This window comes from Acartia tonsa, chromosome 9 (assembly GCF_053477335.1).
Source record: "Acartia tonsa isolate MP-2025a chromosome 9, ASM5347733v1, whole genome shotgun sequence".
Taxonomy (NCBI): Eukaryota; Metazoa; Arthropoda; class Copepoda; order Calanoida; family Acartiidae; genus Acartia; species Acartia tonsa.
The window spans coordinates 10,804,366-10,827,269 of record NC_137268.1 but is presented as its reverse complement, the minus strand read 5'-3'; the positions used below and the strand labels follow the sequence as shown (position 1 = coordinate 10,827,269).

General features: G+C 33.1%; 1 protein-coding gene and 1 non-coding gene across 2 annotated transcripts in view; one reads left to right on the top strand and one right to left on the bottom strand.

Annotated features, from left to right (window-relative positions):
• The window catches only part of LOC145328196 (cell adhesion molecule Dscam1-like), a 162,536-nt gene that overhangs the window by 21,072 nt on the left and 118,560 nt on the right, over positions 1 to 22,904 (top strand). The window contains exons 3-6 of the mRNA XM_080171789.1: positions 17,467 to 17,577; positions 19,662 to 19,796; positions 20,746 to 20,863; positions 21,260 to 21,369. Of these exons, the coding sequence (XP_080027915.1) occupies positions 17,467 to 17,577; positions 19,662 to 19,796; positions 20,746 to 20,863; positions 21,260 to 21,369 (474 nt within the window). The remainder of the gene's footprint in view (positions 1 to 17,466; positions 17,578 to 19,661; positions 19,797 to 20,745; positions 20,864 to 21,259; positions 21,370 to 22,904) is intronic.
• On the bottom strand, positions 12,301 to 12,372 carry TRNAT-UGU (transfer RNA threonine (anticodon UGU)). Its single transcript has one exon. It is a non-coding gene; the product is annotated as a tRNA-Thr (tRNA).

Sequence of the window (22,904 nt, the reverse complement as noted above, 5' to 3'; positions counted from 1 at the left end):
ATTTCAATCGGTTTCAAAGCCTTACTGGAAATAGAATTGAAAGGTTAAATCCTAGGAAAAGGAACCTCTCCCAATAAATCTGATTTTCTATAAGGAAATTGGGTTACTTTGAACAACAGGGATATGTGTTTGGAAAATATTTTTAAAACGCAAAACGCAGTTAATATCTGCATGGTTAAGAGTTGCTTGGGCCAAAGCATTACCTTACTCTTGCAACTAATGTTTCTTGTTTGACATAGTAGCAATAAGCAGTATTTCTATAAGTTTCTGAAATTTTTTTAACTTATCATTGTCTTTGGTTACTTCAAGATTTTAGAATAAATTCAATGAAACGCCAAAAATATGATTGTAAGAAGTCAAAGTATTGAAATAAAAAAAGTTATAAAGTGGCTGCTTTGTATTTAAAGAATAAAGCACAATACACTAGTAGTAGCAGCTACGCTTTTAGCATTTAGAAGGTGTAGGAAGAAGGCAGAAAAAAGCCTAAAACCATTTTATTACTAAGAAAAATAGCCTAAAACCACCACAAGACTTAAACATAAAATTGCCTATAACAACCCCGGGAAATATGTGAAGCTGCTCTAAAATGGACAACCCAATCGGTTCAGTGGTTAGTGAGATTTTAAGCTACAGAAAAAATACCATACTACTTTATATGAGGGTATTTATTAACTTGCAATTTTAATCAATTTGCAAGTTTTAAGCAAATAAGATGACTATCCTTTCATTTTATCTTATTACAAATTTCTAACCTTTTGAGCATATTAGAAAAAGTTTGTAACTCATATTGACAAGCTTTGACAAAAAGATGCAAAATGAAAGGTTCAACCAACTTTAAAAGTGATATATGTCAATTTTTATCATTTATATCCAGTGGGGGCATTCAAATTATGAATTATCCACTGTTCTTTTTCTATCAAAATGCAACTTTGTATTAAATTTCTATATTCAATGACAAATTCTCATTTATTTTTTACTTGAATGAAGAAGTTATATAGTTATTTATTGCATCGTTTATTGTAAAATGGAAATCCATAAAATTACTTTCAGTTTTTTTTATTGTTTTTATTTTAACATTTGTGGAAAATTTTCTGTAATAGGATACGATACTTAGTTTTTCAGTATGGCTCATAACCAGTTCTAATCCATCGGATATTATTCGGTCACAATGGAAAGTACAATTTTAGTATGCTGATAGATTTAAATTTAAAATTAGCTGCTTTACTTTACAAAAATCATTTTAACATCCTAACTAATCATATCCCACCTCTAAAAATCCCCCCAGAGCCAGGTTTTGAATTATTTTTTGACAACTGGCAGTTTTTTTAGACACATAGATGTCCTAAATCAAAATTCTATCACCATTTTTGCCAGTTTTATTCGCTTAGAGCTGTGAATAAAAGGGAAATATGAAATAGTACTATGGAAAAAAGTTACAATTTATATCCTACTTAATCAATGAAAGTAGTAAGGTTTTGTTTGTTTGTCTGTTAAGATCTTGCTAACAACACAAGCGCATCCTTTATTTATAAAATGATATACGATTATGTAAAAAATTTATTCTATTACAAGTTATATCTAAAAAATCCTTGCGAAAAAAGAATTAATGATTAAATAAATAACAACCTAGATGAATTTTAAAACAGCATAAGGTACTATAAAAAGCTTCATTCTTTAAAGCCTTCCAAAACAATCTTTCTATAGAATTTTTTTCCAAATCATTTTAAAATTCTGCAAGATTCCCACTGTGAAGAATGGAGAAATAAGAAATGAAATAGAAACTGTGACAAAGGCTGGTGGTGGTGGTGGAAAAATGATCGGAAACGCATTTTTCTTGCCTTCCCAGTTTTTGTCTGTTTGATATTACATTTTCATATTTTTAGAATATCAATTCTTTTCCTTTCAGCTAAATACAGGAGAAATGGATTTTAAAGAAGCTCATAAATTTATTTTTTTTTATTTTCAACCCAACTTTTTTAAAAACAAGGATGACAACAACCCTTTGTGAGAAGCTTGAAAAATCTTGGATGGAAGGGACAAACGGAGTTTAAGAGGAGATGTTTCAGTGGTCATAAAAAAAACAAAATAGAGAACGATATGATAAATAGATAAATAAATATATATCTTTGTAGCATGACCTACCGACTGAAGGACCAAGTGAATTGTATACTGGATATTCTAAAGCTAGGGATATCTTTACAAAAAAAGTCAATGCAAGCAAGGTGGTGACTTTATTACTTCTAGTTAGGAATCTAAAGGGATAAGACAATGGCCGATAAATTGGTGCACATCTCAAATGATGATACCCAAAATTACCCCCCTCTGGTGATTAAAATTAGTTTGGACATTCAAATAAATTTACGAACCAATCAAAAATCTTTTAAAGTCTTTTAAGTTCTTAAGCCAATGAATAAGAAATCGTTATCTAAAAACTTTGGGGACTTGTGTAATAAACAACCCAATATCCCTACCTCCCTGACTTCTGGTAGCTTTAGACAACATTTGAATCTTGTTTAAAATTCAAATAAATCAATTTCTCCTTTATCCCTGATGTAGTGAGACAGACGCAGACATAAAAGAGTTTTCTTTTGCTCTTTGATTTTTATGTATTTTAATATTAATATTTCATACTGAAAAAGATTATGTACAGAGCAGATAGTGTTTTCCTTATAAAATCAATTATTAATCTAAAAAAAAAGAATAACATGGAAATAAAACAGATAGTTGTATGTTATATTGTAAATAGGATGACTGTTTTTCCACCTCAAGATATGAATATGTATCTTAAATAGACATACCTATTTACAGATTAGATATACCTATCCAGTAAACTAGAAACTTTTTTTTCTCAATATTACTAGGAAAATGATTAATATCTGCTGCATTAGAACAGGTTCACAGCCAAACGGAAAAATTAAAAATATAATACCAGTTTTGTTAGCCTGGTTTTAATTTTATGACATTAAATTTTAATATCCTCGGAAAGCTGTCTATAATACGATGCGATAAATAGCTATTATCACCCTAACAAAAAAGTACAAAGTTAAAATCTGTAGTAATTTTGTGACAGATAAAACCACTATTTTAACAAACAAAAGAGTAACATACCTAAAAACTTATATAGAGTAAATAAGATGTACATATCATATTTTCCATTAATTCAATTGCATATATGGATGAAACAGATACAAAGATTTTATATAACAAATTGTAAAACATGACCTACAAAAATTTTTATCAAAATGTTTGACTTTATCGTTATTTTTCTTCATTATAACGACTCGATATGCTTTTGTATTCGACAATTGTTTTGAGTGAAGGTCCCTGTTAATTTATTTGAGGTGCATGAATATTGATTTCCGAGCACCTTGCCATGTTTAACTTTTGTGCTGTTATTATGTCAACAAAAAAATACATATTTTTAGACTTACATAGTTGATGCATTTGCCACAAATATTCGAAAAAAGCACTTTATTTCGACAAGTTTTATCATATGGTACATTGTCGATAAAATAAGTCGATAAAGTCAATAGAAATCCTCCAGGATTGGTAGGGTATTGTATCACATCATATACACATTGCATAACCTTTTTATAGATTTTTCATAACCTAAATTTCACGGCTAGGTCAGGTTTTATATGATAGATTTCTAATAAAACAATAAGGATAGGTCAATGAAAGAAAATTAAACCCAATTAGGAGTTAAAAATATTGTAAAATAAATATTTAAAAGGGAAGTAAATCATTTTAATTAAAGTAAATAATGATTCCTTTAGTTAATAACACTTTGACAACAACAAAACCTTTAACATCATAAACTATTTAGTTTTATATCCTAAAAGTCCCTTTCGTAACATCGCAACTTATGGGGCGATTCTTCGATTCTTTTTCACGGTAGCTTTTCTCCTATTTCTAGCCCCTGCGGGGGGCTCTAACCCTGTGGGACCAATTACCTAACCCGGTGGGGCAATCACCTAACCTAACCTAAAATAACCTATAAAAAGCCATTTCAAAAATACGACGAATCGCCCCTTATGGGGCGATGTTACAAAAGGGACTATTCCTAAAAATTTTTGTCTGTAGCTGTAAGATTTCTATACTGTTTAACTACTGAACTGTTTGAGTTCTCAATTTAGAGAAGGTTCACATAGGTCTTTGGGATGGTTTCAGGCTATTTTAGTTTTAGATTCAAGTCGTAGGATGGTTTTAGGTTGTTTTTATGTACACCTTTGAATACAGAGCCCTTAGATTTGTTTAAATAATGATTATACCCAATAATAAAATCAGTTCAAACAATATAATATCAAACAAAGAAACTAATTCAATAATAAAACAGGGTGCAAAGGATCTTTTTAATTAGATGGCTCTTTCGTGATTTAACACCTTTGGAAAATATTTACTACGTCTGTTCTCTTGCTACAAACCAGTTAATCACATGGATTTTAGCTAGAAGTCCTATCTGTTCATGTTAATTAGTTAGGCCAGGAATCGTCCTAAATCTGACATAGTAGTAATAAGAACATTTAAATAGAAACCCGAGATTCGAACCAAATACCCTACCGTCAACCATGTATTGCAAATTTAATAAATGAAAAGCATATATCGTTGTTAAACATATTCATTGTCTGAGGCTACTGCAGGCCTGTACGACTATGAACACCATACAAGAATTCCAATATCCGATATCATATTTTCATAGGAAAATTTTACCTCGATGCAATCCAAAATTTGGGCCAAGCTACTGCGATAAAGGGATAGGTAAATGGATATTTGGGTCATGTCATGTGAAGGAAACGAAGTTGCGGGTTTCATCATATTTTAACAGTTCCTTTTCTCTTATTTCTAGCCCCTGCGGGGCCAATTGCCTAACCATGCAAGGCAATCACCTAACCGAACCTAAAATAACCTTTCAAAAGCTGTGAAAATACGACGAGACCCGCAACTTCGTTTCCTTCACATGACCCGGATATTTTGAACCAAGCTAATTGTAATCAGGATTTTAAATTCTATGCAAATAAAATTATGACAAAATTGGAGACAGAATAGTCATTCTTCAGATAAAACACCCCTAACAAGTGGCGGGCACAATATTTTGCCGGAAAGGGTGGGGGTTGTATTTCTTGAGGGGGTAAAAAAGGGAAGAATGTCTTCCAAACTTCAATATAAGGGAGGTGTTGACACCCCTCTTCAACCCACTTCTGTACGCTTATGCCTCTAACAGTATTTTAAGTGGATCTTTTCTTAGCAGTTCCGAATCAAACATTACCATTTTCTATAATTTTTACCTATTCTCTCATACATTGTGATTGGCTGCCACGTTAACATAGTGTCGCTGCCACTAGTGTTAAAACAAAAAACTACAAATTTTAAACCTAACTTTTCTCAACCTTATATGCTATACTAGTTGCTCTAGCTTCTAGGAAAATACCGGTAGAGTCAGCAAAATAGCCTAAAACCAAACAAAGATACATGAAAAGCTTTCATGAAACACAACTCATTCTAAAGATCAACTTTCAAGATCTTTGGATTCAGACAAAAAAACCTTACTACTTTATATTATAGACTTTATATAAGAAAGCATTAAAAAGCAAAACTTAGTACCTCGGCATTTTGGAAGAAAAAAATCACAGATTTTGTTAATTTTTTTGAAGATTTTTCTGTAGTTTTATATGAACTACATTTCTATTCAAAATAGATTTTTGTTGTTTGAAGTCTCGACGTATTAGGGGGTTTCTAAGATCCTTAATAATAGGAGTTTTACAACAGAGTAATTTTGTATTAAAGCCTTGAGTCATGGTGTGATAATAGATCAATAAATAATCATAGACCCATCAATCTATTGTCTTTTGAATTCATGTTTTTGTCTTTTGACCTTGTAATACAAAGAATTGCATTTTTAAATGTCAGTAAAATATGGGTCACAATTTTCTTTTAAAGAGGTTTAAATCAAAATCTAAATGTAGATACATATAGATAAAAAGGTTAAGATATCTAGATAAATAGGGTAAACAAATATCAAAACAGACAACCAACCCCTTGATTGCATGACATTCATTGATCTGAAAGTCCTAACTGTGCATGGTAATGAGTTGTACCTGCGTATGGGCCAAAGCATATCCCAATTTTCTCACTATTTGGGTCAATTACTAGACAAAGCAGCAGTAGGAACAATTTTAACGTCTCTAGTATGACGGAATGTGTACCTGACTCGAACCCGAAACATTACCGTCATCAAACAGGCACGCTATCATTTACGCTAATGCACCGGGTGTTTGTAGCTAAGTTACAGAAAAATTTGGTCTGTCATTCTGTCTTTACGACCTGCACATACATCTATACGCTTTACATACGTTCTAAATTTAGTTTTAAAATGTTAGAGTGTATTCTGCTCCGCTACTTTTGAGTATTATTGTCTTCTTTTTGCAATGACACTACCAAAAGGAATGTCCTGTAAAGGACAGGGAAAAATATCATTGAAAAGGTCTATAGAAAATTGTTAGGGTTTTTGAGAGATAATGCACAGTTAAACAGTAAAAACTTGGGGCTATTTCTCTTGGGAGAGTGGTGGTATCCTCCCCCAAAATAGTTATATAAACCTTCCCTTAACCTATAGAAAGATACATTGTAAAGAAGAACCATATCGGTCCAGTGGTTAGCAAGATCCTATGGTAAGGACAGACATCTTGTTACTTTTATAAAAGGATTGTAATTTAAATAGAAAAACCAAATATTTGATTAATTTTTAGGATTGATACCCCCAAATCTCTGAGATTTTAAATGCATAGTTGCTAGTGATATTTGTGATTGTCTGGAACCAAGCCCTAGAATGATAATAAGTAAACTTTCATTTTAAAAACTATCAATGTCTCTTGTCAGCAGACAAAAGTTTCACACTTAAAATTTGCAAGGGTCATATTGGACTTTAAATATGTTAAAAGTACAAGTTAACATGGATAAATAGTTTTATAAGTAGCGCAGTAGTAGTTAACCAATTTTTTTTTTGTAAAAATTGAGATTAAGAAACTTTAATTCAGAGCTCGGCAGCTGCGCGTCAGCTGCGACTAAGCCTTAAATTAAAAGCCGTTTGGATACTTTGAAAATTTAAAAAAAAGGGAATACCATATTTGCAGGGTTCGGAAGCCGCGCTATCAGCCGCGCGGCTGCGGCTGCGGCTGAATCCTAATTTGCGGCTGCGGCTGCGGCTGCGGCTGCTTAAAGTTATGGAAGTGGCTGAGGCTGAGAGTGGCTGAGGCTTAGTGCGGCTGAGAGTGGCTGCGGCTGAATGCGGCTGAGGCTTAATAAGAATTGGGGTGGCTGAGGCTTACAGTGGCTGAATTGGAATTTTGTGGCTGAGGCTTCGAGCGGCTGAGGCTTACAGTGGCTGAGGGTGGCTGAGGCTTACAGTGGCTGAAGGATTTGTGGCTGAGGCTGCGGCTTACTGAAAGCCGCGCGGCTCATAGCGGCTGCGGCTTACAGTGGCTGATTGGAAAATTAAGCCGCGCGGCTGAGTGAGGCTGAGGCTGAGAGTGGCTGATAACATAATTAAGCCTCGCGGCTGATTCTGAGGCTGCGGCTTACTGAAAGCCGTGCGGCTGAGGCTGTGGCTGAATTAAATTCAGCCGCGCAGCTGAATGCGGCTGCGGCTGAATACAATATTAAGCCTTGCGGCTGATCTTATGGCTGATTATAAGATTATAAAATAAGCTTTGCAGCTGAGGCTTCGGCTAAATTGGATTTTTTAAATGCATTCTAGGACATTTTTTGGAGAGTTGAGGGTGGTTAGGGGTTGTGAGAATAAGAGTGGAGGGAAGAGGGGGGAGGACAGCAGGATTTTTTCAAATGTTTGATTCAGAATTAGTACCCAAATTTTATACTGGTACCCAAAGTTTTATACTGGTACCCAAAGTTTATTCTGGTACCCAAAGTTTTATTCTAGTACCCAAAGTTTTATACTGGTACCCAAAATTATATACTAGTACTCAAATTTTATTCTGGTACCCAAAGTTTTATTCTAGTACCCAAAGTTTTATACTGGTACTCAAAGTTTTATACTGGTACCCAAAGTTTTAGTCTGGTACCCAAAGTTTTATAATGGTACCCAAAGTTTTTGACTAGAACCCAAAGTTTTATACTGGTACCCAAATTTTACTGGTAACCAAAGTTTTACACTGGTACACAGAGTTTTATACTGGTACCCAAAGTTTTATACTGGTACCCAAAATTTTATACTGGTACCCAAAGTTTTATTCTGGTACCCAAAGTTTTATACTGGTACCCAAAATTTTATACTGGTACCCAAAGTTTTATTCTGGTACCCAAAGTTTTATACTAGTACCCAAAATTATATACTAGTACTCAAAGTTTTATACTGGTACCCAAAGTTTTTATACAGGTACCCAAAGTTTTAGACTAGTACTCAAATTTTATTCTGGTACCCAAAGTTTTATACTTGTACCAAAAGTTTTATACTAGAACCCAAAGTTTTATACTGGTACCCAAAGTTTTAAACTGGTACCCAAAGTTTTATACTGGTACTAAAAATTTATACTGGTACCCAAAGTTTTTTACTGGTACCCAAAGTTTTATACTAGAACCCAAAGTTTTATACTGGTACCCAAAGTTTTATACTGGTACCCAAAGTTTTAAACTGGTACCAAAAGTTTTATACTGGTACTAAAAATTTATACTGGTACCCAAAGTTTTTTACTGGTACCCAAAGTTTTATTCAGGTACCCAAATTTTATACTGGTACCCAAAGTTTTATACTGGTACCCAAAGTTTTATACAGTTACCCAAATTTTATACTGGTACCCAAATTTTATACCGGTACCCAAAGTTTTATACTGGTACCCAAAGTTTTATACTGGTACCCAAAGTTTTATACTGGTACCCAAAGTTTTATACTGGTACCCAAAATTTTATACTAATACCTAAAATTTTGTTTTAATATTGGTACCCAAAGTTTTATACTGGTACCTTAAGTTTTATACGAGTACCCAAAGTTTTATACTGGTACCCAAATTTTATATTGATACCCAAAGTTTTATACTGGTACCCAAAGTTTTATACTGGTACCCAAAATTTTATACTAATAGCCAAAAATTTATTCTGGTACCCAAAGTTTTATACTGGTACCCAAAGTTTCATACTGGTACCCAAAGTTTTATACTAATAGACAAAAATTTATTCTGATACCCAAAGTTTTATACTGGTACCCAAAGTTTTATACAAGTTTTTTAGCAGTAGGAATTTATTTCAACATCTTTAGTTATGATGCAGTACAAAGCCTATCAACTCCCAGACGGCCAGCCGATGCGCTACATGTTGAGCCACGGTCGAGGGTTTCTATGACATTAACTCAAGGTCCAACAACCCTGGATAACTAAGGGGAATTATATCTTTCCTTTGCGCCTGTTCATGTTGCACACCTAGCACCTAGGAACCATTTAATGTCTTCAGTTATAACGCAGTGTCTGCGCGAGATTCGAACCTATTACATCCCTGATGACAAGCAGATGCGCTACTTGTTGAACCTTTTCTGTATTAGTTTAAGTGACATCTATCCAGCAACCAACTTTTTTTATCGAACTACCTGCCTGAAAGTTTTATGGTAATGAGTTACGCCTGTTTATGAGCCAAGGAAATCCTCCTACTCCAACTTTACATGTTGCACACCTGCCATAGCAGCAGTAGGAACCATTTAATGTCTTCAGTTATAACGCAGTGTCTGGCCGAGATTCGAACCTATTACCTCCCTGATGACAAGCAGATGCGCTTCTTGTTGAACCTTGGATAATTAAGGGGAACCAATTCTTTCCAATTTAAGTGACATCTATCCAGCAACCAACTACCTGCCAGAAAGTCCTATGGTAATGAGTTACGCCTGTTTACAAGCCAAGGAAATCCTCATACTCTAACTTTACATGTTGCATACCTGGCATAGCTGCAGTAGGAACCATTTAACGTCTTCAGTTTTCACGCAGTGTCTGGCCAAGATTCGAACCTATTACCTCCATGAAGACAAGCAGATGCGCTACATGTTGAGCTATGGTACGCAGGTTAAATTTGTCTTAAAAATAATCGTCTTTAAAATGCTTATCATATGTACACTTGCAATAAATGTATTTGTCATAAAAACTTACCTCTTATGAAAAATGTTTTTTTTACAAAAGTGCTTTTTATTACAATTATTCATGGGTATAATTTTTATGACTAACTTTTTATGTCACATAATCTTAATGACAATGTAATTATGAAGTTATTTCAAAAAATACTAAACAATAGGTACTGGAAAAAGAAGAACTGAATTAAAATAATTTTTTGGGGGGTAGGGTGATTTTTATTGGGTGGGGAGGGCCGGGGCGAGTAAATCCCATTTTTAATTTTGGGGTGATGTTTAATTTTTTTTCTAAGGCAATTTTTTTCTGGTAGTGTGATGGTACCCTCCCCCAAAATAGTTGTAAACCTTCCCAGTACCTATAAGAAACTACCCTGAATAGGAGCACCATATCGGTTTAGTAGTTAGCGAGATCCTGTAGTACAAACATATAGACAGACAAACAAACAGACATCATAATACTTAATGATCTAAAAATAAGACAAATTTTCATTTTGAAATATTGGAGCTCTGATAGCTTTTTGGTACGGTAACAGCTTTGAACCATCTATCATCTGGGTTCGAATCCCAGAAGAAAAAAAAATTTGGGGGGATGAAGGGTGACTTTTATTATTTTTTTTATGGGAAAATAGGGGGGAGTTTGGTTGAGCACCCACCAGTTTTAATTTTAGTTTTTTTTAAAATTCAAAAACTTGGAAAAGGCAATTTAAAAAGTTTTCATTAGTTCAGTAGTTATCGAATTCTTAATCTACAGACAAAATAACTCTCCATACTAGGTTTTAGAAATAATCATATGTAATTCTTGGTGGAATTTTTATATTAAAATTTAGTTAATAATATTACAAATAAAGTAAGTTTACCTAGAACAAATCTCCTCTAATCTTTTGATACACATTATATCCACCCTCCTTTTAAAATTTTTTTTCAACTTGAGAGGAAAATAACTAAATATAAATGAGAGGAAACAAAAATTATTGTCCATTGTCCCAATGTCCATAGCAGAATAAAAACTTTAAACTTGGTGGAATTGAACCAAGAACCTTTCCAACACACGACTGCCACACTAACCCCTAGACCAAAGGTGACAGAAATTTTGAAGAAAAATTTAGGTCTAAATATCACAATTTAATAAATTATTGGGTGCTAAATTTCATAGGTATAACTCTTATGTACATACTTTTAAAACCTGTTTTAATATGTAATGAGTTAATGGTTAAAGGATACTAGTGGCTGCGCCCCTAAAACCTCTAGGAATACTTAAGGGAAGCAAAAATAATTTATTTTGAGGGTCATCTTTTTTTGGGAGGGAAAAGATACATTTCCCCCAAAAAATTATAAACTTTCCCTGGATCAATAAGAAGCTTCACATTACCACTTTATATAATAGAATATGTGGATATATTAAAAAAAAGAAAATTTGTTAATAAAATTATGGACCTCATTTATTGGCCAGTTCATTTATATATCCCATAAGAGGGGAGAGATGGATTAAAGGGGGTGTATGGGGGTTATTGTTATTTTAGCCAGCTGAGATTATTTCTTTATCAGAGTACATGAAAATATGGACATGTTAAGTAATAATATATCGATTCATGTATTGCTTATAAATTCAGAAATTGTATAACATAATGATAAAGATAAAGAAACATTTTTTTTATAATAATTGCAGTTTCGAAAATAAATCAATTTTAGTAAGCATCTTTGTAAAATAAACAAAATCAGATGATATATGATAATCATTTAACTATTTCAATCTATCGAGTACATAAAGATTATGTAGATTTTATTGCATATTATACAGGACAATTTATTGCATTTTACAGACCTTTTTTTAACCAACTTTAAAAAGTAAAATACATCGCTGTTTAAATTTTTTTTTGTTAGAAAACATATTAGGATAATTTGTGTTCAAAATAAACACACACACACACCTTCCCCCCTCCCCAAATCTTAATTTAATTATTTTCATTAATTTAAAAATACTATGAAAAATGAAATATGTATAAATCTTTTTTTTGCAAAACTTTTTCAGTGTCTCTCATCAACCACAAAGTATTAAATACATTTAAAATTGAAGAAATATCTAAGTAGGAGAAGCTTAATTATATAGAACAAGTATTGCGTACCTAAACGGAAAAATAATAGAGAAGCTACTATATAACTTGAGTATCACAAAAATTGATTGCCCCCTGTGAGGTTTGAACTCACGGTCCCTAGTTTACAAGACGAGTGCTCTACCATTGAGCTAAATAGGCCACATGTACAAGAAGAAAAATTTAAGATAATACAAATTCATAGTGAATATTAAGTAAATTCTGAAAAATTTGTATCTTTTAAAAACAATAAAATTAGGCAAACGTCAGTAGGGCAGTTACCCTATAAATAGTATTCAATAATATTCATAAGTATCAACGTTCAAAAACGTATTGCTCCTGGTGAAATTCGAACTTATAACCCCGGCATAACAGTGTAGAAGACCCGTGCGCTAACTGATTGCGCCACTGGAGCTCTTACATTACAGGTTCAAACTTTTTGTAGTTGTTCGAGATGGTAGTTTCTATGTTGTAATTTTAAAAAAAAACTTAAGATAAAATTTTTATAAAAGAATATAAAAAAATTTAAAAGTATAACATTTAAAAAAATTATTTTTGGGCGATGGAAATGTCTGACCCCCACCCCAATATTAGCTCAAAACCATCCAATGTCAATATATATATAACTAGCGGCTACGCCCCTAGAGGCCTCTAGGGGGCACTTGAGGAAGAGAGAGAGTCAAATTTAATAACCCAATTTCTTATTTTAAATTTTTAAAGAAAAGTAAAAAAAAATTTTTTTTTGGGGGGGGGGAATTTTTTTTTTAAGGGGGGGGGGGGCCTCCCCCCTCATTTTAAATTTTAGTTTAAAAAATTAAAAAAAAATTTTCTTTTTTTGAGGGGGAGGGGATTTTTAATTTTTTGGGGGGGTTGGGGTTGTCCCACCCCCAAAAAAATAGTTATAAACCTTCCCAGGACCTATGAGAAGCTACCCTGTTAAGGAGAACCCGATCGGTTCAGCGGTTAGAGAGATCCTTCGGTACAGACACACAGACATCCTGTTACTTTAGTAAAAGGATTCCTGAGAAGGACAACATTGTCAGTTCAGTGGTTGCTGAGATCTTAAGCTTCAGACAGACAAAATTAAATGAAAATTAAGCCCCGCGGCTGAATTGACGGCTGAGGCTTGTACTAATTTAGCACCTGCGGCTGCGGCTGGGGCTTACAATATCTCAGCCGTGCGGCTGTGTCAAAGCTGCGGCTGAATTTAAAAAATTAAGCTGCGGCTGAGGCTGCGGCTTACAAATATCAAGCCGCGCGGCTGCGGCTGCGGCATAATCATAACTTTGCAGCTGCGGCTGAGGCTTTCTTGAAGCCGCGCGGCTGAGTGCGGCTGCGGCTTCAAATTATTAACAGCCGCGCGGCTGAGTGTGGCTGAGGCTTCCCCAACTATAAGCCGCGCGGCTGATTGCGGCTGAGGCTTAGAGGGGCGTTGGCTGAATGAGGCTTAGTGCGGCTGAGGCTTAATGTGGCTGAATTGGAGTTTTGTGGCTGAGGCTTACAGTGGCTGAGGCTTACAGTGGCTGAATGCGGCTGAGGCTTACAGTGGCTTATGTTTTCTTTAAGCCGCGCGGCTGCGACTAAGGCTGAGGCTTATTGGGTGGCTGAGGAAGCCGCGCGGCTGATTTTGAGGCTTCTCGTAAGCCGCGCGGCTGATGGTGGCTGAGGCTGAGGCTGCGGCTGCGGCTTCCGAACCCTGCATATTTGGGTCAGGTTTAGACTTCCAGCTGATTTTTAAAATTAAAAAAGCCAAATCTTAATCAAGAGCCTCTAGGAGCAAACAATTAGAATTTAGCATTATAATATCCTGTAAAAAAAACATGTAGCCATTTTTGAGTCAAGCTTTTAGAAAAGTATTGATGGTAGTTTATGTTAACAAATCAAGAATTGAAATCTCTTTACACAAATTTTTCAACTGTCACAGCCGGCAGATTACGTATCATTTTTGTTAAGCTTTTTCTAAGATCGTTCGTCTGTCTGTCCGTTACGGATAGCTCTTTTAGATAATCTAAGAATGTTAGAATTGTTCAATTAGTTTCAAACTTTGAATGATGATTTCTGTAACATTTATACGGAATTTTCATTCAGAATTCAAAACAATAATGAATATTGAATTCGTTGCTGCTCTATATTTGTTAAATCTCGTTAATAATTGAGTATTTCAGTTTTGAGATAGTTTAAGCTATTTTTCTGGCTCCTCTCTGCCTCTTCAAATAAAGTCATAATTAGAATAATTAGATGATAGGAGAGTACCCACTATTATAATAAAAGGGAAAAATTTAAAAATATTTAACAAAGAAATAAAAGATTTCCCTAAAAATGTCCATAATCTTTTAAATATGAAAATTGAACTTATTGTAAAGTTGAGTATCATAATAAAGTTTAAAGACATATATTCTAACTTTTGTAAGTTGTTAGTAGTTAGCTTCCTGCTTTATGTTTGTACTAGCGGCTTCGCCCTAGCCTCTAGGGGCTTTGCCCCATGAGGTAATTTTTAAAAAAATATATAAATTCTGGTGCTGCCAATAATTTATGTGAAGTAGTTTCCCCAGATTTTTTTTTTTGGGGGGGGGGGTTGGAATTTTCATTTTTGTGTCCTACCCGCCAAGAAAATAGCTTAAAACCACCACATGACCAATAGGTATATACCCTGAAGAGTAGAATCCGATCGGTTCAGTAGTTACCGAGATCTTATGGGACGGACGGACAGACAGACAGACAGACGAACAGATCATCAAGCTACTTTGTATTATAGATATGTCACTTGTATACTTCAAAATACTTTCCTTTTGCTTGTTTTAAACCAAGGAAGGGAAGGTACATTGGGCTGTTTCATACACTAGTCCTCAAAGATTTATAATAACGTTTTATGATGTATAGATAGTATTTGCTGACCAAAAAACTTCTTGGACTTTATTGAATTTTGATTGGTTGGTTCATTGAGCTGAGTGTCCAAACGTTTCAACTACAACTTGTAATCTAATAAGAGGTAAATTAGGGAACATCATTGGAAATAAATATCAATTTATCTGCCATTGTCTCCCTTTAGATCCCTGTTAAAACCTATGCTATTTCAATTTTCAACCAATTTAACCTATCAAAAAAAAAACATTTGAAAGAAAGAGGTAAAATCTGTTTTTGTTGATACCTTTTTTAATGACCCTTAACGAAACTTAATAAAGATATTTGTTAAATTGAAATTTAGACACAAAAACATTCCTCATTTTGACAATAAGACATTAAAAATAAATAACTTTATTGCTACCATAAAAAGGTAATTTTTTAAGACAATTACAAATTATGTCCGTTAAAAGCGCAGCAATAATAAGCTACAAAATGCCGTTAAAACGGGCATTCGGACATGTTTTAACGACATATTAGCTGTGCTACATATAAGGGTGGGTTGGATAAAAGTAACTTTTAGATTGAACAAGGATGATAACATCCATAGAAGCCGAATTTCATAAATAAAATAAAGAACAGTAACAAAATTCTGTCTAAATCTATCATAAAATTACTTGTTTACATGATGCAAAGTTTAAAATCAATAGGACAATTCTAACATGCCTCAATTAAGGCCAAGTAATATTCGATACGGACTGACGTACGAACCTACCACAATTTTAGTAAAGCTTCGCTTTTAAAAAGACTTTGTTATGTATAAAAGGTTAAAGGGTTAACAAAGAAATGTTAGAGCTGAGGGTGAAAAGTTTAGACCAATATACATCTTAATTTTATAGATAACACCAGAAATAAAAAGATAATTTTGTTGATGAGTATGGGGTTTTTCCCTCAAAGTTCCTTATTGAGCATATAAACCCCCCTTTTAAAAAAAACAAACAACTGTTTGATTCAAATAATTAGTTTCTTGTTGATATGTTTCTTCTTTAGGTAGGTTAATTTAGGCCATACTGAGGACTTGGGTCCCCGAAGGAGTTAAGCATACGAAAAACTACTAGTTACATTTTGTTTGGTGTCATAAATGGAAAATTAATTGATGTTCACCCTCAGTTACAATACACAAAATTACCCTCAAAATTACTGGTGGAATACAAGAGAGTCCCCAAAGTTTTTAGGCTTTTAAGCTATGTGAACAATCCACTGTACCCTCCCTCCCTGGGTATTATTTACTTTAGTTAACCGTTTGAATGGACATGGTTATATATTGGCAGCGCTACTGAAGGGGTTAAAAATTTTGACGAATATAAATCCTATCTTTATAAACTAAAATTGAATATTTTTATACATGTAAAGTATCCATAATAAATCTTAATATTTTCAATTTTCAAATATAACAAGGAAGACATATTCCTAAATAAAGTTACACTGATATATTCTAACAGTTAGGGAGTTGAGTCCATTTTTATAGAAGCAGAAATATAATCTATGATTATGGTTTGTAAAACTGTAATCTTCCTTTCCACTTTCCCCTCTCTTGGTGAAGATATCTTCAACGCCGATACGATTTTTGAAATATAAGATTCTACTTTCCCTTCTCTTGGTGAAGATATCTTCAACGCCGATACGATTTTTGAAATTTAAGATTCCACTTTTGTCTCTCTTGGTGAAGATATCTTCAACGCCGATACGATTTTTGAAATATAAGATTCCACTTTTGCCTCTCTTGGTGAAGATATCTTCAACAAGAGAGACAAAAGTGGAATCTTAAATTTCAAAAATCGTATCGGCGTTGAAGATATCTTCACCAAGAGAGGGGAAAGTGGAAGGGTAGATTACAGTTTTAGAGGGTCCAAACCATAATCATAGATTATATTTCTGCTTCTATAAAAATGGATTCAACTCCCTAACTGTCTAAATATAAGTAAATTCAAAATTTAAAAAAATGAATTACTGCAAAATACAGAGAATTTGAAGAAATAATTTGTAATTTTAAGTAAAAAATAAAATATTTTAGTTGAAATTCAATAGGTAAATATTTTATGCAGGAAAATTATTATTATAAAACTTTGTTCAGTAGAAGAACCAAGAAGTAGTCCTATGTTTTTTTGTCTAATATCCTACAATATAAAGTAGTAAGGCTTGCTAAAATCATATAATATGCTGTTCCTAACTGGTTGTACTTTTCAGGAACTCTTTAATTATGTTTTGTGGTGGTTTTAGGCTATTTTCATGACATTCCATGACTGCCTATTTTGTAAATTATTCTAAATTATGAGTATATTGACGGATAATTTTGTCTAAAGATTTATCATATCTTCAAGAATTATTTTATTGTAAAGCTTTTTTTTATTACAGGTTTGAAGCAGTATCAAGCCTGACAGATGTAACACTGTACTGGATCAGAAATAACAGAGATGGCAGTGACAACGCGGCCATAGAAGCTACCTCACTAGATCCTAATTACAGGTAACTTACTTGCAGATGTTGACGGACGGTCATTCGGTCGTTCGGTGGGCATATGAATATATCAGTTGCGGAGGTTATAATACTCCAGCAATATTAACCAGCCAATAATAACACATTTAGCTACTGATTCTAAAACCATTTTTTTCTTTGAAAAATTCCTTACTCCCTTTCTTACCCCCCCCCCCCTCGTCTTACCCACTTGCGTTTAGTTACAACACAAAACAATTCTCAGCAATTTCAAATAGAAATGATTTGCTGAATCTTTGACCGTGTTTCCTCTTTATACTTCTCTTTGACTTTCCTCAAGATATATGATCATATTTTCATTCATGCTATGAGGTAAAATAATTTCAATTATTTTGGTGGTATTTATTATTAACATAGCACACCAAAATTCAGGGTAGTCATATTATTATTGAGCAAAAATAAATAAATAAAGTAAGTTATATCTACCAATTTTCAAAGAAATCCTATTTATACTATCAAAAAATGAACAAACCCTGTAATGTAAAATTGTTACTTACAACTTAGAACATTAGAATGTAAATCATATTGGTACCCAAAGTTTTTAAATCAAGCCATCTCATTCATTGCCTATGGGTTTTTTAATATTGTTTGGTTGGTTTATCTACCAGGGTCTAAACTCTTCAAGCAATAATTTTAAACTACATAAGGGGAAATTTTGTCTATCATCATTGGGTATGAACATCAATTTATCCTCCATTATCTTATCCCTTATCATTCTGATGACTACTGTCATGTTTCTCATGTTGGCATATTTTTAACCATGAACAGTTCCATGAAAAGTCGCACGATCAAACAATTTAAATTTGGAAACCCTGTTTAGCTGTAAATAAAAGGATTGCATGACCTAATTTGTACATAGCAATCTTGCGACTATCAACTCTATAATAATACTTTAGAAAATATGTTATTACCACACTCTACATTCATGCTAGGTAGCGAAGCTACTCCACAAGTTGTTGGCTTGTCTGTCCGTCTATCCTTTACTCTGAGAACGTTTCTACATTTTTATTTAACACTGATCAAAGTGAGAATAATAGCTCGTAATAGTAGCCTACTTAAGACGTAATAATAGTACCTACTGGTTAGTTTAACTTATAACATAAAAATAAAAGGGTAAATTAGTTGACCGCGCATTTATATAGATTTCCCAAGTTACAATCAACATACAAATACAATGAACATCAAGGAACATCAAGGACATCTAGATAAAAGTTGTGCTATGAAAGGGCTAGGGACTTTATCTTGCTTGTTAATATACTATTCAAAGAAAAAGGATGGGTTTATATATAAAAGTGTTTCTTAAATAATTGTAAAATTTTTTTGAAATGAGCAAATTTATATGTTAAATTAATAGCTAATAAACCATAAAAATGCATTATTAAAATATACTTTTTCTGTTGTTTATTAAGTTGAATTATTTGCTATTTTTAAAGGCACACAAAAATTATGAAGGTTTTATTTTTAGATTGAATAAAAGGTTTTTTTTATTCTTTATTTATACTGTAAATAAATAATTCTTTTTATTGTTGTCAATAGAATAAATGAATAATAGTCTTGTACCTTAAAATATAATGTAAAATAACTTCACAATTTAAAAGTGTTTGATTAAAATTCATGAAAATATTTAGAAGATTGAAAAATAAAGTAAGACGTCATTGTTCATCATTCGTTTGCATTGCGCGTTTTATAAAGATTCACTTCCCTCTTTTATAGTGTCTTGGCGTTATATGTTTGAAAACTGAATTTGACAATATATGCGAAGGGGCAAAGAGGGGCTAGAAAACTTAAAAATCTAAAAATAGAATAACCTAAACTATTACAGGACCTATGTGAACCTAAACTAAAACAGAGACCCCAATCGGTTTAGTATTTATTTAGATCTTAAGCTTCAGACAAAAAAACCTTATTTCAAATATTAACCACCTACCCTTTCGTGCAAATATGTATGTACATGTTTTAACCAATAATATGACCAGATTCTTCCTGCAATGTTTTTTCATTGGTCTATTCTACTGATTAAGGTTCTATATCTACTATACTTATTAATATTTTTCTAGAATTGACCGGTACCCTAGCCTCGGGAGGTACGATCTGAAGATTGACAACACTACGTATGACCGGGACAATGGCAACTTCAAGTGTATGGTCAAGGAGGCGGGCACAGGAATTCTGGTTTTTGTCAAGAAAATTAGGTAAACTTTTGATTGCACAATTTTGTCTGAACGAAAATATGAAAATACTTTCGCCTCTTTGGCCACAATAATGGATATAGAATGTACGTGGATATTATGAAAATTAGGTTGTTAACAAGGAACTAATTTATTGGTCAGCTCGTTTATCCAGTAGAAGGGGAGGGGATATGGTAAAAGGGTTAGATGAAGGGGGGGGGGGGTGTATCGTTATTTTAACCCACTCCGAGTTTTACTTTATTAGAGAACATAAAAAATCTAGTGTAACATCCAAGTAATAATATATCCATTGCTACAAACCTAATCTTAAGCTGAAATTAATAGATAATTTTAATCCACGTTATTTAGCTATTTTCTGGATGAAAATATTTTGTCAATTCTTATGATTAAATTTTGAAAAATATTAGCAAGAGATATCAAATAACTATTTTCTTTTTAATTAAAAGATAATTAATATTTTAAAAGTACAATATTCAGCTTGATTAATAGCCCCGTAGTATAAATTTGTAGAATAAATCGCATCGTATTATATACAGCTTTCCGCGAATAAATGATTATTAAGTATGTCTGATAACCGGTTCTTATCTAGCGGATATTAATCGGTTTCGAAACCATACTGGAAACACACTTTCAAAGATATTCAAAACTTATTTTGTCTGCCTTTTTATTCCAAAATTTACTGAAGGGAGGGGACAGTGGGCTGTTTATTACACTAGTCCCCAATGTTTTATAGTTACGTTTTCTTATTCGTTGGCTCAAAAACTTTGGGGATTGTATTTTGATAATTGGTTAATTAATTGAGCGTTTAAACGTTTCAAACACCAAATGTAATCTACAGAAGGGGTAATTTTGTGTATCATCTTTGCTGGTGTATATAAATTCATCGGTCATTGTCTTATGCCTTTAGATACCTGAAAATTTTCATCCCTTTTAATACAACCTCAATATTTAGCTTAACAGTGTTGTTGAAGCCCTCACCCCCCAGAATTCTGCCCATAGCTCCTGTGTTTACGGAGGGAAAACCTGTCAACCTGACCTGTTCCAGTATTGGTGGCTCTCCGCCTCCTCAGGTTAGTTCTTGTTCTTGTTTTTATTCTTTTCTAAATAATGATGATTATATCCAGTATTATCAAAAGTGTGCTGAGAAGTAAGTAACGGATTATCAACAACTAATACTAAACCACATACTACCACATACTTTGAAATTAAAGGAAGAACGGTTGTTTTTCGTTTGTTTATTACACTAAGTTTTGTTAGGTTATATTGGGTTCTTGGTAGCACCGCAGATTTATAAAGTGTAAATTTAGGACTCAAAGGGTTAGGGATCCCCGAAGGGGTTAGGTATAGAAACAAAAATTAACCCTTAAGGCCTCAACCACCCTTATTTTTTAAAGTGAGATTTTAGTGCTCGATGGGCACTTTGTGGGTAAGCGACTATTTCCGTTTATCTTTATTTATCTATTTAGTTGAGATGGTACAAGGAGGGGTCTAGCCAGCTGCTAGAAAGCACAATGATACTCGGAGCCAACAGGGAGGAACCATCGCTCAGTATTCTCACTTTTAACCCACAAAAGGAAATTTTCATGGCATTTAAAATAAACTTATCCTGATATAAATATACCAGGGTGTCTGTGTGTGTGTGTGTGTGTGTGTGTGTGTGTCTATCTGTCTGTACCAAACGATCTCACTAACCGCTGATCCAATATTTTTCTACCTTATAATGTTGCTTCTTATAGTCTCCCAAGAGAAATCGTCCCTAGAAAAAAATGACCCTTTCCCAAATACTAAAACTGGAACGGAGAGGCGATTAAAATCTATTATTTAATTTTGCATAAAGCATATATTGTTTAATGTAATAATTAAATGGGTTTACACAATTATTTTGCCAATAGTAAAACATAAAAATGCTAGTTTTACTATTTTAAAACCACTTTAGTAATAAGTTAAAACAGCAAAAAAGGATATGAATGAATGTTTCTTTTATTTTATCGCAGCTAGCTGCTTAATATTTTACACTAGCTGCTACGTCCCTAGAAGCATCTAAAAGTCAACTCCTACCTCCATTTTCAATTTAAGTTTTACAAAGTGTAAACTTTTTTTGGGTTGGATGTCATTTTTCTGAAACTTACCTGGACTTAAAAGAAGCTTTACTGTAAAGGAAAACAATTCGGTTCAGCGGTTAGCGGGATCCTTTGCTACAGACAAAAAAGCTTACTACTTTATATAAAAGGATTTTATCGCAGCTAGTTGATAGTTCCTTTATATTACACTTTAGCGCAACAGTCAACGGTTCAAGGCCTATCGTTATCTCTTTTTTTTATATCATTTTAAGTTGTTTTATAAGGGGTAATTTTTACTGCAACTTATGATGTAAACGTGAATATAACATCATAAACTTTTTTGTTTTTGCATTTTTCGTTTATTGAATAGTCATAAACGTAGATGAATAGAGGTAAGTGAGAGGGTTTAATATTCCTCTGTACACTTTAAGATAATTCTAAATAATAGTATTGTACGACATTGCATTAGTAGCTCATTGTTTAGCTGAAAAAGTGTCTGACTGATTATGACGTTACAAAAAAAATAGCCAATGAGACCACTATAAATTTTACCATTGGTCAATAATGGCCTCTCATTGGCTATTTTTTTTGTTACGTCATAATCAGTCAGACACTTTTACTGTGTTCGCTGAAATTTTAAAAGCAAAATTATTTTCTTGGAATTAAATATCTCTCCTACTGAAAAGAAAATAGAAATACTTTTTTTCTCCATATCTATCCTTCTAGAATAGTTCTTTATATCCTATGCTTGGCTATTTACATGGGTATATTAACTTTGCTTTATGCTGCATTCTAAGAATCTCTACTTTCTGAATAGTGAACTGAATTATACAATATACATACTTTTTTATTACGGTTTGCATTTTCGGATTCATTAGGATTTAAGGCCTTTTTAAAGGTAATTTAAATCAATATTTATAAAGAAAATCAATCTTTTTCTTCACTCCAATATTTAGAAGCTTAAAATTTAAAAAATATACAAATTAAATGAAAGATTTACTTGTTGTAGCTTGTTAAAGTAACACCCTCTTTACCCATTGCCCTACACTCC